At 51.4% G+C, this 14,447-nt stretch overlaps 1 protein-coding gene across 1 annotated transcript in view; it reads right to left on the minus strand.

Moving 5' to 3' along the window:
- Positions 1–543: 543 nt before the first annotated feature.
- LOC134733919 (uncharacterized) overlaps positions 544–14,447 on the minus strand; it is a 30,719-nt gene continuing 16,815 nt past the window's right edge. The window contains exons 5-7 of the mRNA XM_063624857.1: positions 11,261–11,360; positions 4,127–4,260; positions 544–889 (exon numbers count right to left, since the gene is read on the minus strand). Coding sequence (XP_063480927.1) covers positions 842–889; positions 4,127–4,260; positions 11,261–11,360 — 282 coding nt within the window. The 3' untranslated portion in view covers positions 544–841. The remainder of the gene's footprint in view (positions 890–4,126; positions 4,261–11,260; positions 11,361–14,447) is intronic.

The following is a 14,447-nucleotide window of genomic DNA, read 5'->3' on the forward strand; positions in this document are numbered from 1 at the left end:
CTCAGCCTGAATCCCTCTTAATAATCATATTCTTTCCCTGAGGGTGGACAGAGAAGAAGCAGGAATGGAAGACCCTTTGGTGCAGGGGTGCTCCCTCTGCGTGGTCTGTTCAAACTCAGGAGGACATTTATGAGAGTCCTTTTGTGGAGGAGACAGAAGGCTACCCAGTGACCTCCTACACAGGCACTCTAGGGGAGCGTCACCACCCTCTCCCATTCTCTTGGTTCCTAGTAGGGCACCTAGGTGCTTCCTTGGATGGAAGCATTAGCCCATGACTTGGACTTGGGGCTGACCGGATCATGAATGGAGTTCCGGCCTTGGGGTGGCTCAGGGGGTGGCTGAGGGTGGTGGAAGCAGCCAAGATGTTCACTCACCGCCCCACCCCCTACCAGGTAGGAGTTCTGGTATTAGAGGCTCCCTCGCTTCTGTTGCAAAGTTGGCTTCTGTATCACAGATCTCTGTTGGAGGGAGCCCAGTATTGCCCCCTCTCTTGCAGACCCTCCCCTTCCAACCCTGTCCAGGTATATCCACTACCACTATTAATGTGATTCAATATCCAAGAGTCTTTATTGAAGACTTGAGATGGGACTTCCATCTCAGAGGATGTGGGAATCCCAGCTCAAATAATACAGGATAAACTGGGATGGGCCAGGATGGACAGGTTGTGGATATGGGAGTCATGGGTCAAAGTCTTATCCCAGATGGCTCCAGGTACAGTGGGCTTCCTGGGCTGGAAGCTGGGTCCTCCCCACTTCATTCTGCTCAAAGCTTCTTGAAGGAGCTTGTTCCACTTCAACTTGCTAGAGCCTAGCCTCATCTTTCAGTCAACTGGGAAGGCTTATCAGAGGGAATCCAGCCCAACCGGATGAAGTACATTCTTCTTTTTGGTCTGAAAAGAAAAATTGTCAAGTGTAAATAAAAATACTTTTTTTTTTTTTTTTTTTTTTTTTGAGATGGAATCTCACTCTGTCACCCAGGCTGGAGTGCAGTGGCATGATCTCGGCTCACTGCAACCTCTGCCTCCTAAGTTCAAGCAATTCTCACACCTCAGCCTCTGAGTAGCTGGGATTACAGGCGCACACCATCACGCCCGGCTAAATTTTGTATTTTTAGAAGACACGGGGTTTCGCCATGTTGGCCAGGCTGGTCTCGAACTACTGACCTCAAGTGACCCACCTGCCTTGGCCTCCCAGAGTGTAGGAATTACAGGCGTGAGACACCACGCCCAGCCAAAAAATACACTTCGGATGCAGACTTCAGGAGGAGGCAGAGGACAAACTTCCAGCCGTCTTGGAAGGAACTCACTTCCATCAGGCAAGGTGAGGAGCTAGGGAAGGGGTCATCACAAAGGGATGTGCCATGACAGTGGCTTGAGTCTAGGCACCTCTTCCACCTCTTCCAGGTGCTTCATCCAGGGCAGTGGGGGGTGAGAGAAATGCCTAGGTTGTAAACTCAGATCCCAAGAACGGGAGAGATTAGGCAGGGAGCCCAGGGGACTTGCTTCAGGAAGGCAGGGAGCAGGGATGCACTTGGGCTAAGGACCAGCCTGGAAGACTTTTGGTCACTTCCACAGCTCCCACGGCCTCTTCCCCAATCCTGTCTTCAACCTGCAAGATATTTATCATCCCTCAGACTTTACCCCTACACTGGAGAACATGCCAAGAATTCCACCTGCCTATCTGGTCCTCTCTTCTCTCAGTCCCTCCATTTGTGTTTCAGAAGTCAGCACAGGGGAGGAAGGGGACATATGCTTTGGGGTCTACGAAGCCCCACTTGAAGCCCAGCCCAACTTACCAGTCCTGTGACTCTGGGAAAGTGTCTTAGCCTTCCTGAGGCTTTGATTCCTCCTTCATAAAGCGGGGACAATATCACCCGGTTTTCAGGGCTGTTGGGAAGATTAGCTGAGATAATGGCTACGAAAGGGCTTGCACAACCAAATGGGCACAAATCAGGGTCAGCTCCTTCCTTCCTGGGGCGGGGAAGCTATGTCCAGGAAAGGCAAATAAACCCAGTAGGGGCTGCACAGGAATCAGGTGTCAGGCACAGCTGTGGGCACAGCCTTCCTTTCCTGTCCCATCCAGGGTTGGGAGCCAGCAGCTTTGGAAACCCCCAAAGTTCACCTCCCTTGACTTCTCCAAGAGCCTTAAGATCTGAGAAGAGAGTTTCAGAAAGAGGAGGGGATCTCAGCCATGGCCCTGCATGGCCCAGCTCCACTCCAACCAGTGTGGCCTTTCTTCTTCCTAGACTCTCTTCAGCCTCTCCCAGCTCACCTCCCTCCTCCCTTCCCCAGCTCCTCCTCCCCCTACCTTTGCCAGCTCTCCAACCTAGATCTTGACAGTATGGAGGAGTGGGGATGAGAGGTCTGCCTTGCCCATCATATCAGGAGCTCCTCAAATGTAAGGACTCTGTCTTCTCCAAACCTGGGCTCTGCCAGGCCTGTTTCCCTGACCCCCTCTGGCCCTCTTCCTGACCCGGGCTGGCTCCCAGGTCTCGAGGTGGGCTGGCTGTTCCTCAGTGCCCCTCTAAGTCTGCCAGTGTGTCTCCTTCCATACTCTCTTGCCCATTCCTTGCTCTAGATCCTCAGCCCACCTGGGAGTCCTGCTAATCCCTTGAGTGTCTAGATTTGGGGGAACGACAGAAGAGACTGGTGTCTGTCAGGGCCTGGGAAGGGGTGGTGGATGCAGCTCCATGCGATGCCCTCCCCTAGGTGGGGGAGGAGGAGTGCAGATGGAACAGCCTCCTGCCTGTTTCACCCTCCCAGCCCCAGAGCCAGGCTCTCCTAGCAACGGTACAGTAGCAGAGGGCTGGGAGGTAAGTGGGGCGGGGGAACAATGATATCATAAATTATCCCTGGCCCTTCCCTCCCAGCCCACCCTTCCTCAGTTGAGAATGGCCTCCTTTTTCTCTCTACCTGCTCCTCATTCAGGATTTCCTCAGCAAATCTGGCCTCTGCTTAGTGCCCCTTATAGATGCCCCTCGAGGTCAAAGTGACCATTCTCTGCCTTCCAGTTGGGCTCCAGAAGGAGGGGACCCTCATTATCCCAGGATGTCTCTGAGACCCTGTTGGAACATTCCCCCCAAGGCAGGAGCTGGGAGACTGGCTTCCAAAGGTCACTATCACTATTCCCTGGTCTCCGGCTCCTCTTTCTGGGGTGCTGATGGGGCACAGAGGGGGAATTTCAAAGCATTCTGTGGCATTTACTCCTCTTCTGTAAACAAAAGGTTTGGGTGGGGGCTCCCAAGTCTTTAAGGGGCACTCAGACCTCTCACCAAGCTAGGCAAGTCTCAGTTTTCCTATTCTAATAGTTGGAGTCCAGGAACCTTTATGAAGTCACTAAAGCTAGGTGGCATTCCTTCCTTACCTCTCAACTCAGCCATGCCAAGCCAAGAGCCAAAGAGCTGGTGCTATAGCCATACAGATCTTGGTTAGACATGGAGAAGGACTTCCCAAGACAGGAATAAGCAAGATCATAGAATTTCCTGGTTGGAGAGAGGAAAAGTCTGTCGTAGTAGCAGGAAACTGGATGGGAACCTCTTTAATTCTATCTCATTAATTCTTTTTTAGCCACATTAAATAACATGTAGAGAGTGTCTGGCACACAGCCTGACATATAGTAATCCTCCACTTAGGCTATTTTAAAAAATCATATGTTATTATGAATTTTTATTGGATAGATATCAGGAGAAAGGGATAAATCCCTGGAGACCCATCTCCCACCCTCTAGGAACCCCACGGGAAAATCCAGATAGGAGCTAGTGCTCTGAGGCACAATATGGCAGCCAATTGTCATGGCAACAGCAGAAGAAGAAGTCTGGTTGGTTGTGGGGGTGGTGCTGGGAAGCCAGCTGGTGCCAGATGGACAAACCCAGCAGAAGGCATCCCCAGCCGGGTGAAGCTGATGCCCCGTGCCCAGGGCTCAACCTCCATATGCCAGCCTCAGCCTGGTCCTTCCTTCCAGGCCTAAAGGCCCCATTGCTGTCTGTGGGGGATGATGCTAAAACCATTCCTCCTCCTGACTCTTGCTTGTATAACAAGGAATGACTGCTTGGAGACAAAAGACTGTCCTGCTCAAGGTCCCCCTGGCCCGTGGGCTGACGGATCTAAATAGGTCTGAATTACGCTCACTCCTGATGATGCTGAGGAGCCATCACATCGGGGACTTGAGAGGTCCTGAGCGGCAGGACGCAGAGGCACTGTTCTGTACACCCGGTGGAGATTCCACAATGGCTTGTGCTGCCTGGAGGACGAGGAGATGAAGGCTGCAGGGAGGGAGCAGGGCAGGTTAGGGGCAATGTGGCAGAGCTGCACCCTACCTGTCCCCTCCTCCTGGTATGCTGGGCAGCATTCGCACCTGGCCAGTGGATAAAAGAAGCTGCCGTCGTGGAGTTCACCCATTGTTAACAATGGGTCCCTCTCGAAACAGCCTCAGCAAGATGCTCACCTCCTTCAGACCACGAAAGCCCCAGCCATGGAGCCCAGCCCCATTTCTCAGTCAGGCGTCCATTGTGGACTGCACCCGGTGATCCACGGCCCTCACAACCCAGGAGGCCTCCTTGATTGCCCCCACCTACCTCAGTGGCCCCATAACTATGTCCCTCTGCACTTAGCATTTAACACTAAACATCTGCACACAGCCTTAGAAAACACTCATTCCCATCACCCCATTTGGTCTTCAGGATAACCAAGGAAGGCAGTTAGGGTCCAAAGACATGAAGGGACTTGCCTAAGGTCACCCAGCTAGTAAGTGGGGGAAGCCAGAATTTGTATCCTGACCAGCCCGTCTAATTCCAGAGTCAAAAACCAAAAGCTCCTTCATTTGCTGTCCTTCCTGTGGACAAAGCCCCATTGACTATCAAACCCAGAGCAGCCTGGGTTTGAGGTGGTGTCCACCAGCATTCTGCTGCTTCATGCACGCTGAACCCAAATATTCACTAGAGGGGCGAGTGCAGTCCGTGCACAGTGGCTCACACCCGTAATCCCAGCACTTTGGGAGGTCAAGGTGGGCAGATCACTTGAGGTCGGGAGTTCGAGACCAGACTGACCAACATGGCAAAACCCTGTTTCTACTAAAATTACAAAAATTAGCCGGGCATGGTGGCAGGCACCTGTAATCCCAGCTACTCTGGAGGCTGAGGCAGGAGAATCTCTTGAACCTGGGAGGTAGAGATTGCAGTGAGCTGAGATCGCGCCACTGCACTCCAGCCTGGGTGACAGAGCAAGACTACGTCTCCAAAAAAAAAAAAAAAAAAAGCCAGTGTGCAGTGTGCCCAACAAGGGCTTGGAAGTGGGGGGATGGGAGAAAGGTCTCTACACATTGCTGATTAGCAGTAAGTGACACTGAGGCCAGGCCAGGAGAGGAGCCTCTCCTGGGGAAGGCAAGAGTGGGTGTGGCGACTGGGGTGGCCTTGGGACTCCTTTTTCGTTCTGGTTAATTTTGTCTCTCTACCGTCTCAACACAGCCCTCCCTGGAAGGAGACCCCATGCTGGGAAGATGAGAGAAGCTCAAGCAGGGTCAGTCCCAAGAGTGGGGTCAGTCCCAAGAGTGTCAGGAGATAGCATGTATGAGCAGGGGAGGGAAGGCTGGAGAGGGCTGGCAGGATCAGGAGTTATAGCCGGGAAGACATGGGGAGAAGGCAGGGGCAGGTCAGGGCCTTGGTGCTGGGGCCCTGGGGCCCTGGTTGGATGATGGAGAGGAGCCCATCCTGGGGACAGCTGGACCAGACCATGAATGGCCTCACCGTGAGACCCTGGCCTGGTTTCAGCTTCTCTCTCCTTCCTGCCCAGACCTGGTTAAAGCCTGAGGCCACCTCTCAGCCCTCCCTTCCTCCAGCCCCATTCCACCCCATTCCCTGGGAGCTAAGCCCCCTCACCTGACAGGGCCACTTCCATGGCCACTCACAGAGAAGTCTTTGTGCACAGGCCGGGCCTGGGGGATGGGCGGTGGTGGGCACCCCCACTTACATTCCGCCCAGCAGCCAGCAGCAGCCTCACCATCTTCCCATCTGCCTCTCCAGCCTCTCATCCCCTTTCTTGAGGAAGAATTCCCTCAGAGCCTTGGCCCTGGCTACTACCTCACCCCCAATTCCCTCCCTCAGGAGGGTTCCAGGACTGAGCCCCTTCTTTGCTGCTTTGCTCTAGCCCCCTGAGTCACACAGCCCTGACCACTGAACCTTTCTTTTTTCTTTTTCTTCCTTCCTTTTTTTTTTTTTTTTTTTTTTGAGACAGAGTCTTGCTCTGCTGCCCAGACTGGAGGGCAGTGGCCCGATTTCAGCTCACTGCAACCTCAGCCTCCTAGGTTCAAGTGATTCTCCTGCCTCAGCCTCCTGAATAGCTGGGATTACAAGCATGGGCCACCATGCCTGGCTAATTTTTGTGTTTTTAGTAGAGACAGGGTTTCACCATGTTGGCCAGGCTGGTCTCGAACTCCTGACCTCAGGCGATCCACCTGCCTTGGCCTCCCAAAGTGCTGAGATTACAGGCTTGGGCCACTGCGCCCAGCCGGCCCTCCCTCCCTCCGTTCCTTTTTTTTTTTTTTTTTTCATAAGAGAGCTCAGAGACTAGCTTGTTGCCCCACAAAGTCAGAGCTAGTATTCCTGTCCCCCAACCCCCAGCAGCCCATCCGCCTGCCCTGACCTCAGGGTGCTCATTGTGCTGAGGGACACCAACTTCTGCTTCTCCACATCTCTCCCCAGAAAGCTCCCATAAGCTTGCTGCCCCCCCCATGTCACGGGGGAAGGAGGGATTCTGAAGGTGGGTGGTAGAGACATCCCTTCCTCAAGTGGCTTCCAGGTCTTTCATATGTCCTTCATTTGTTTGGAACTAGCTGAGAGCCCGTTAAACGTCTGGCTGGGCTTAGTGGACAGCCAGATGCAGGAGTCCCCATCCCTCCTAGGAGTGGTTATGTGTTGCTTTCCAGCCATGCCCTACACCTGGCACCTCTGAGGCTGTCAGCTAACTGCCCCAGTCTCCCTGGTATAGCACATAAGGCGCTTTACAGGGAAACTCCTACCTCTGTTTCCCTTCTCCTCCCAGCAGACTCCCTGCGATGGCCATGCTAGTCCCCAAACATACCCTGCTCTTCCTTACCTCCTTGCCTTCTCGAGTGCTGTGGACTGTCCACCACCCACCTCCCCAGACTCTGTAGACTGCCAAATGCCTGTTTATCTTGTATCGCTTATCTCTTGGTGTCCTCCAGGAAGCCTTCCTGAGCTCTCCGAGGTGGCCCCCTGCTCCCTTCCCTATGCCTCCACAGCACTTTGTGCAGGTCTGCAGGACAATGCTTTCCAGACTGTCTTCTAATCATTCATGTGTCTGCCTCACCTAGTAGACTGCCAGATCCTCAGAGCAGCGTTGTATTCCATGCTTCCCTTGAGCATAGCTCCTGGCACACAGGAGACCCTCAGTGCCTGCTGAATGAATGCGCTGACATGGAGGCAGGGGTACCGGAGGAAAGGGAATGGATGAGAGAGGTGCTACACAGGAAGAAGTGATGGGTTTTGACGTGGCTGATTTGGATGTGGGGGCAAGTCCAGGAAAATGTTCAGGAATTGAACCTGGGGACCTAGGAGTTTAATGAGGCCACTGATAGAGGTAAGGCAGCAGAAGCACAATGCGGAGGGAGCATCCGAACTGCCTGGGGACTGGACCACCTCCTGGGTTTTGGTGGGAGGTTGTACTTCTATGCCACTACAGAAGCTAAAAACACAGGTACTTTCTGGGATCTCCTTGCAGCTAGAGCCTAGGCATGTGATCCAGGCCTGGCCAAGCAGATGTACCGTTCCAATCCCTGATCTGGGGACAAATGGCAGGACCACAGGTGGTAGTTGGCAGTTGGGGGTGCGAATTTGGAGTTTAAAAGAGGTCAAGACTAGGCCTGGCACGGTGGCTCACGCCTGTAATCCCAGTACTTTGGGAGGCCGAGGCGGGTGGATCACAAGGTCAAGAGATTGAGACCATCCTGGCTAACATTGTGAAACCCCATCTCTACTAAAAATACAAAAAATTAGCTGGGCGTGGTGGCGGGTGCCTGTAGTCCCAGCTACTCAGGAGGCTGAGGCAGAAGAATCACTTGAACCCGGGCAGCAGAGGTTGCAGTGAGCTGAGATTGCGCCGTTGCGCTCCAGCCTGGGTGACAGAGCAAGACTCTGTCAAAAAAAAAAAAAAAAAAGAAAGAAAGAAGAAAGAGAGAGAGAGAAAGAAGAAAAGAAAAGAAAAGAAAAACGAAACGAGGGAGAATTTATAACTTCAGGTGATGGCTGAAGTGATAAAAGTGGAGTGAGAAGAGTGAGAAGGAAGAGAAAACAAGCTACCAGCAGAACCTGGGGACCACTTCTAGTTAAGGAACTGGTCCATCCGGAGGACTGAATGAATGGAACCAAGAACAGGTGATCATGGATGTAACAGAAGAACAGAAGGCCAAAGGAAAAGACTGAGAAAATTGCATAAAATTTTCCATACAGGTTAAGGAGGACTGGGCTTGGGAAGGGCCAGTGGTCTTTGTTGAGGAGGCTGTGAGTGGCCTCTGAGAGGGTGCAGTTTTACCAGAGTTACAAAGATGGAAACCAGAGTGCTGGGCTGAGGAGAGAAGGTGGAGCATCACCTCAAGTACACAGTCACCTTTCACAGGCCCCAGAAAGATCCTCAAACTAGCAGATGATACTGCCTGGCCACATCTTACTCTCTCTCTCCTCATGCTGATATTCCCCCATTCTGATTTCTCCAGTACTTTTCTTATTACCCACAGTCCTCTAAGTAGTCTGGGAACTAAGCCCAGTGCTGAGGCCTCTCTACCACCCCTGCTCCTGTGCTCAACCTTACATCTCTTCTGGGGGCCGCCATTCCTGGTTTCTCCCTCCTTCCTTCTCTCTCCATCCTCACTTCCTAATTATATTAACAGGAAGATTCAACAGTATTTCTGGTCAGCCAGGAAGTCCTTCTTATGGCCTCAGTCTCTTCCATGTTCACCAACCAGGGGAGGCTTTCAGTGCACACCTAGTCGGGCAGCCATCTTACAGGCGCCAGTTACCTAAGATGGCGGCCTCCCTCACCCTCCGCTTCCGTTCCCACAGCCTTGCCTCCTACCCCTGCCTCTTTCTGAAGCCTCAGCCCAACAAGGTGGGGGGCCAGGCTGGGGAGCCAAGGCCGGAGGAAGCAAGACAAAAAAGGACAGAAAAGCTGGCCCCTTGGCATCTCTCTTTGGCATTTGAGTCCAGCTCAGGGAGGGAGGGCAGAAAGGAAGAAAGAAAGTAGTGTAAGTTTTTATTTCTGTCCTCTTCCTGCCACCTCCCCCTAGTCCCTCCCCCAACACTTTGATGAAAACAAAATCTCTCCCCGTTTTTCTCTCCTCCAGCCCCCCTCCCCTTTTTTCCTGGCTTCTACCATGAGCCTCCTGGAATGCAAATGAACTATATTATGCAAATGTATGCAAATCAGGCTTAACGAGCGGAAGGAGGGGGCAGAATGCCTAATGAGTAATGGCGGAGGGTGCAGATGGAGGGTGGCAGGAATGGCCCCCTCCTCTTCTCTGTTCCCACAGCCTGGAGGTTTGCTGGAAGTAGCTGGGTGTCCCTCACTTCTGGGAAAGAGTAGAAGGTCAAGGCCCCATCGCTTCAGCTGAGAAGGCCTGGGGTGTCCTTGGCTGTGGTAGATGAGGGGCAGGCGAGCTTGGGAAGAGAGGGGGTTAAATATAAGGGGCTGGTACTCACTTGCATAACCTTGCCCAGAGACACTGCATGCACCAGCTTCCTTGCCTATGTGGCCTGCCGCTGTCAGAACCCTCAGCTTCCAATGCTGAAAAGAGGGTGACGCTTATGCATGCCATGGCTTGTGCATCAGAAAGGAGGATTCTCAAGGGAAGATTCCCAGCCAGACCCAGGTTCTTCCTGGGGGTGGGGGTGAAAGCTGTCTCTCTTTGTACTTTGGGGGTGGGGGGGCGGTTGCCATGGCAACATAGCATAGAACACCCACCTCCCCAACATCCAGCCTCAGAGGACCTAGGAGTTGGGGGGGATAATGGATTGACACCCCCGATGCCCCCACCACCTGGCACTGCCAGCCGGAGATGGCAGCATCAAATCCTAGAGAGAATGGCCCCTTTGTTTCTAGGCTCACGGTGTTGGGGAAGCAGGCCTGGGCACACAGAAGGGCCTTTCCCAGGCCCCGTTCCAGTTTGCATGACTCCCATTGGCCTCTGGAGACTCCTTGTGGCCATCCACTGGCCTCTGTGCCCTGGCAGATGGTTGCCCCCTTGCCTTTTCTCCCATGGGCTTGCCAGCTACTGCTAGGTATGCCTTGTCCCTGAGGCCTTCCCTCCAAACCACTTTAGACAGAGGTAGCAGTCTGTTCCACCTTTTCCTGGCTTTCCTGAACACCTCACATGCCCAGTCATGCATCCTGTCCTTTTTTGCATAGGGGCAACCTGCAAACTCCCCCAACCAGCAGCAGGCCCGCTCCAACCAACCCAGGCAGAGAGACTCCTAAAGGAGGTATCAGACAGATAGAAAGGGCCAGGCTGAAATTCAGGAGCCTGGATCTTGGCATTTCCGCTAACCAGCTGGGCAACCTGATCACACCTCTTCTACTCCCATGGGATGTGTAAAATGAGGAATATAGGAATGATGATATCTAAGGCTCATTTCAGCTCTACCTGATCTATACCCTCCGTATCTTACATGACCTAGGTTAAATCATTCTTGAAATATAACCTTTGGCCGGGCGCGGTGGCTCAAGCCTCTAATCCCAGCACTTTGGGAGGCCGAGGTGGGCGGATCACGAGATCAGGAGATCGAGACCACCCTGGCTAACACGGTGAAACCCCGTCTCTACTAAAAATACAAAAAATCAGCCAGGCGTGTTGGCGGGCGCCTGTAGTCCCAGCTACTCGGGAGGCTGAGGCAGGAGAATGGCGTGAACCTGGGAGGCGGAGCTTGCAGTGAGCCGAGATCGCACCACTGCACTCCAGCCTGGGGGACAGAGCAAGACTCCGTCTCAAAAAAAAAAAAAAAAAAGAAATATAACCTTCATTCTTCCTACTACTGGAGCAGCCCTTCTCATTCAGACTCCCCAACATGAAGACAAACCCAATTGCCTGGAGACAGGAATGCCAACTTCCCTCAGCCTTTGCCTCTCCCTGAGACTCCAAAGCTGACTGCAAACAATTCCGACAGATGCAAAAATTTAGAGTCTTTGATAGCTGACTGTACAGACAGGAGGGTCCCTCCTAACTCTCTCAAAGGGGGTCAGCACAGCCATTTCACTCACCGCCCAGGAGCTGTCCGTGGTGCTGGATGTGGCTCTGTCGTCCACACGGAGGAAGGAGGGTGGGAGGGTGGTGCAGCACCCACCCGCCCCAGGTGAGAAGCTATAGGGAAGAGAAGAAGCAAAAACATTTGGAAACAGTAAGAAAAGGGAAAGATGATACCTGAAGAAAGTTTCTCCTCTCTGAAAGTTTCTCCTCTCTGAAGACCTCCAAATCACCAATATTACTTTGAGGAAGGAAAAGCACAAAAGTCATTGAATCTCTGATAATTTAGCTCAGTCTTCCTCTAGATCCTATTTGGACATCCACAGGGAGATGGAATCATAGTCCCTCCCCTTGGGGAAGAGCTCAGATTGAGGTGGGAGATAAAGTACAGACCTCTAAATTCCATTCTAAATGCTAAGGCTCCTACAAGGAATTTAGTAATAATAATTAAAAAGACATACAACCTGTCTGATAGTATTATAGATATCAGGAGTTTCGGAGGAAAGGCAGGGAAAGGCCGGGGTGTGTTTGTGTGTGCACGTGTACACATACACAGGCATGTGGGTACATGCCTACGTGTGTGTATGTGTTTCCCAGGTGGAGAGGTGAGCCTATATCAGTGGTTCATAACCTCAGGTGCACATTAAATAATAATGATGCCTAGGCATCATTTCCACATACTCTGATTTCATGGGTCTGGGGCTGGGCCCAAACATCAACATTTTTTAAAAAGCTCCCCGGGTGATTCAGTGCATAACCAAGTTGAGAATCACTGACCTAGAAGAAAGCAGGTCAGAAAAGGTGCAGGGGTGAAGCCTGATTAGCTGGAGGAAGAGGCAAAGCAAAGATCCCTAAAGAAGAAGGGAATGAGTAAGAAGGAGAAAGACAAGCATGTAACTCCTCTTTCCTGGGAGCTCCTGGATGGCCCCTGGCCTGGAGATGAGACTGGCTCAGGTGTTAGCTTGTCTCCTCTGTGCTGTAGAAGCTCAAACCACTCCAAGGCAATGAGACAAGCTGTCTCCCCACCGCAGTCCCTTGTGCAGGAAATGGGTGCAATGACCCTAAGGGGGTGCTGCTGCTCCCCTTTACCCAGAGGGTCCCCAGGGAGGCGGCTGTAGAAGGTAAACAGCAACAATAGTCCCTTTCAGTGTCCAGACTCCAACCCTTCAGTCCAATTAGCAGACACAGCAAACAGCAATTCAGCAGGCTTCAGCCGCTGTCATAACAAACTCAGAGCTGCCTTAATGGGGGGATTAGGGCAGGAGGAGGAGGGGGTGTCACTTCGGCCCTGGGAGAGCCTGGGTGGCAAGGAGGGGGTTCCCTTTTTCCCCTTCTCTCTCCTATCTAAATATGCACCCACCCACCCTTCCTTCCATAACTCTGCTCCTCATTCTCCTCAAAGCCCCAAGAATGTTTTTATAGTTTTGTCTGCTCTTTCCCTCTAGTGATTTTAAAGCATTAACCTAAACTCATGATCTCCTAGGGAAGTCAGCACACCCTGTCGCTGGATGAGACATACTCACCCCTCAAGATCTCTGAGGTCCCAATAGCAAAGGAAGGGAGGTGGGAAGGTCAGTCCATTCCCAGAACATTGGAGTGAAGGAAGGTGAAAAAATAAACAACCAGATTCCAACTTTCAAACCTTGAACGTGCAGACTTCAAGAAAGACTTTCAGACATAGGGGCCCGTGCGTCTCCGGTGGGTTACCAACCTTAGGAATCGCACTGGGGACTGGGGGGATGTTGGTTTGTGAGGCGAAGGGAGAGAAGACATCCCTTCTTAAAGTCACTCAATTATGAAGACAAGTCTGCATGCTGATAGGCAGGTCTCTATAGGATTTGTTAATTAAAGCCACTACCTAACTTGTCCTTTAATTTAATAAACTGTGGTTTTACTTACTTAGAATCCAGGAGCTTAATGGCATAAACTTGAAATTATCATTTACACATGCTGTATTTATCTATGTAAGTCAGTTTACCCATCCTAAGTGCTCTTACCAGTAAGTCTTAATATCCATTAAGGAGAAAGAAAACAATGGCCATTCTGCCACGTGGACTCCAACCTCTTCCCTTTATCAGGCTTCCCAAGGACTGTGCCTCCTCTCCCAAGTCTTCAGATACTTCCTACCTAGGTTCCCATGATTCTCACCTTGACTCCCAAAGCTGGAAAAGGAGGAAGTTCCTCAAGTTAAATGTTATGAGATCCTCAGTCAGGAACATGCCAGAGAGCTGCCCTTTTTACATTCTGAAACCAATCATATGCTGTCAGTCTTTCCAAACTGTAGCCTTTAACCTTTCTGCAATCTAAGAATTACCCTTTAGCCATGAGTGTCATAACATAGTATACGATCTTTTATGTAGAATTCTTCATTTTCTGCACACAATAATCCTAAGGGTTTCTTATCCTGATTATACAAATATCTGAATTGAGGCTCAGAGATTTGTGTGCTTGATAAATGAAAACACCCAAACATGGACCTTGGTTTGGTCAAATTTGCTGTTTCTATTTCTGTCTCTCCCACGGCTTGCTGACTGGGATGATTCTTGTGACTGTAAGAACTTATCAACAAAATCCTTTCCATGCCTGGAATTGGGTGGAAGGAGAATTTGTCCAAGAGTGAGGGTGTGGCTGATAATGCAACACTTGGGTCAAATATTTGAGGGAAAATTGCCTTTGGCTTCCTGGACCTAGAATTCAATAGGAGGGTATTAAAATGAGGGGCTGAGAAGAGAAATGAATAAAGAAACCAGCTTAGAATTTGGTTTCCAGTAAAAATAGTAGATGTAGCAGTATCTAAAGAATAGAACTGAAAATTCTTAGACACAGGCAGAGGTGTGATTATACAAGAGAGGAAATTTCCTAACTGGTAACTCTGGTGAGGCCTTTCTGAGCCCCTTTTAACACGGCTTCCCTGCACCCCAGTCCCACAGTTCTCCTGTGGGGTTCAGTTGGAGGAGATGCGATCTGGTACAGAGGGGGTGGGGAGAACTCAGCAGTGTCACCGTGATGTCTGCATTTGGTAACCTCCTTCCAAATCCAAGAGTGTCTGTTCCTAGAGTGGATTTATACTTATACATAGCCATACATACATGTCCCTAATGTCACGACCGAGCTTCCCACCCACCATGGAAGCACATACATCCAACCACACACCAGGTCACACACCACTCAGTTTCTCACCCTCATAAAGCAGACACACACAGT

This window comes from Symphalangus syndactylus, chromosome 12, assembly GCF_028878055.3.
Source record: "Symphalangus syndactylus isolate Jambi chromosome 12, NHGRI_mSymSyn1-v2.1_pri, whole genome shotgun sequence".
NCBI classification, from domain to species: domain Eukaryota; kingdom Metazoa; phylum Chordata; class Mammalia; order Primates; family Hylobatidae; genus Symphalangus; species Symphalangus syndactylus.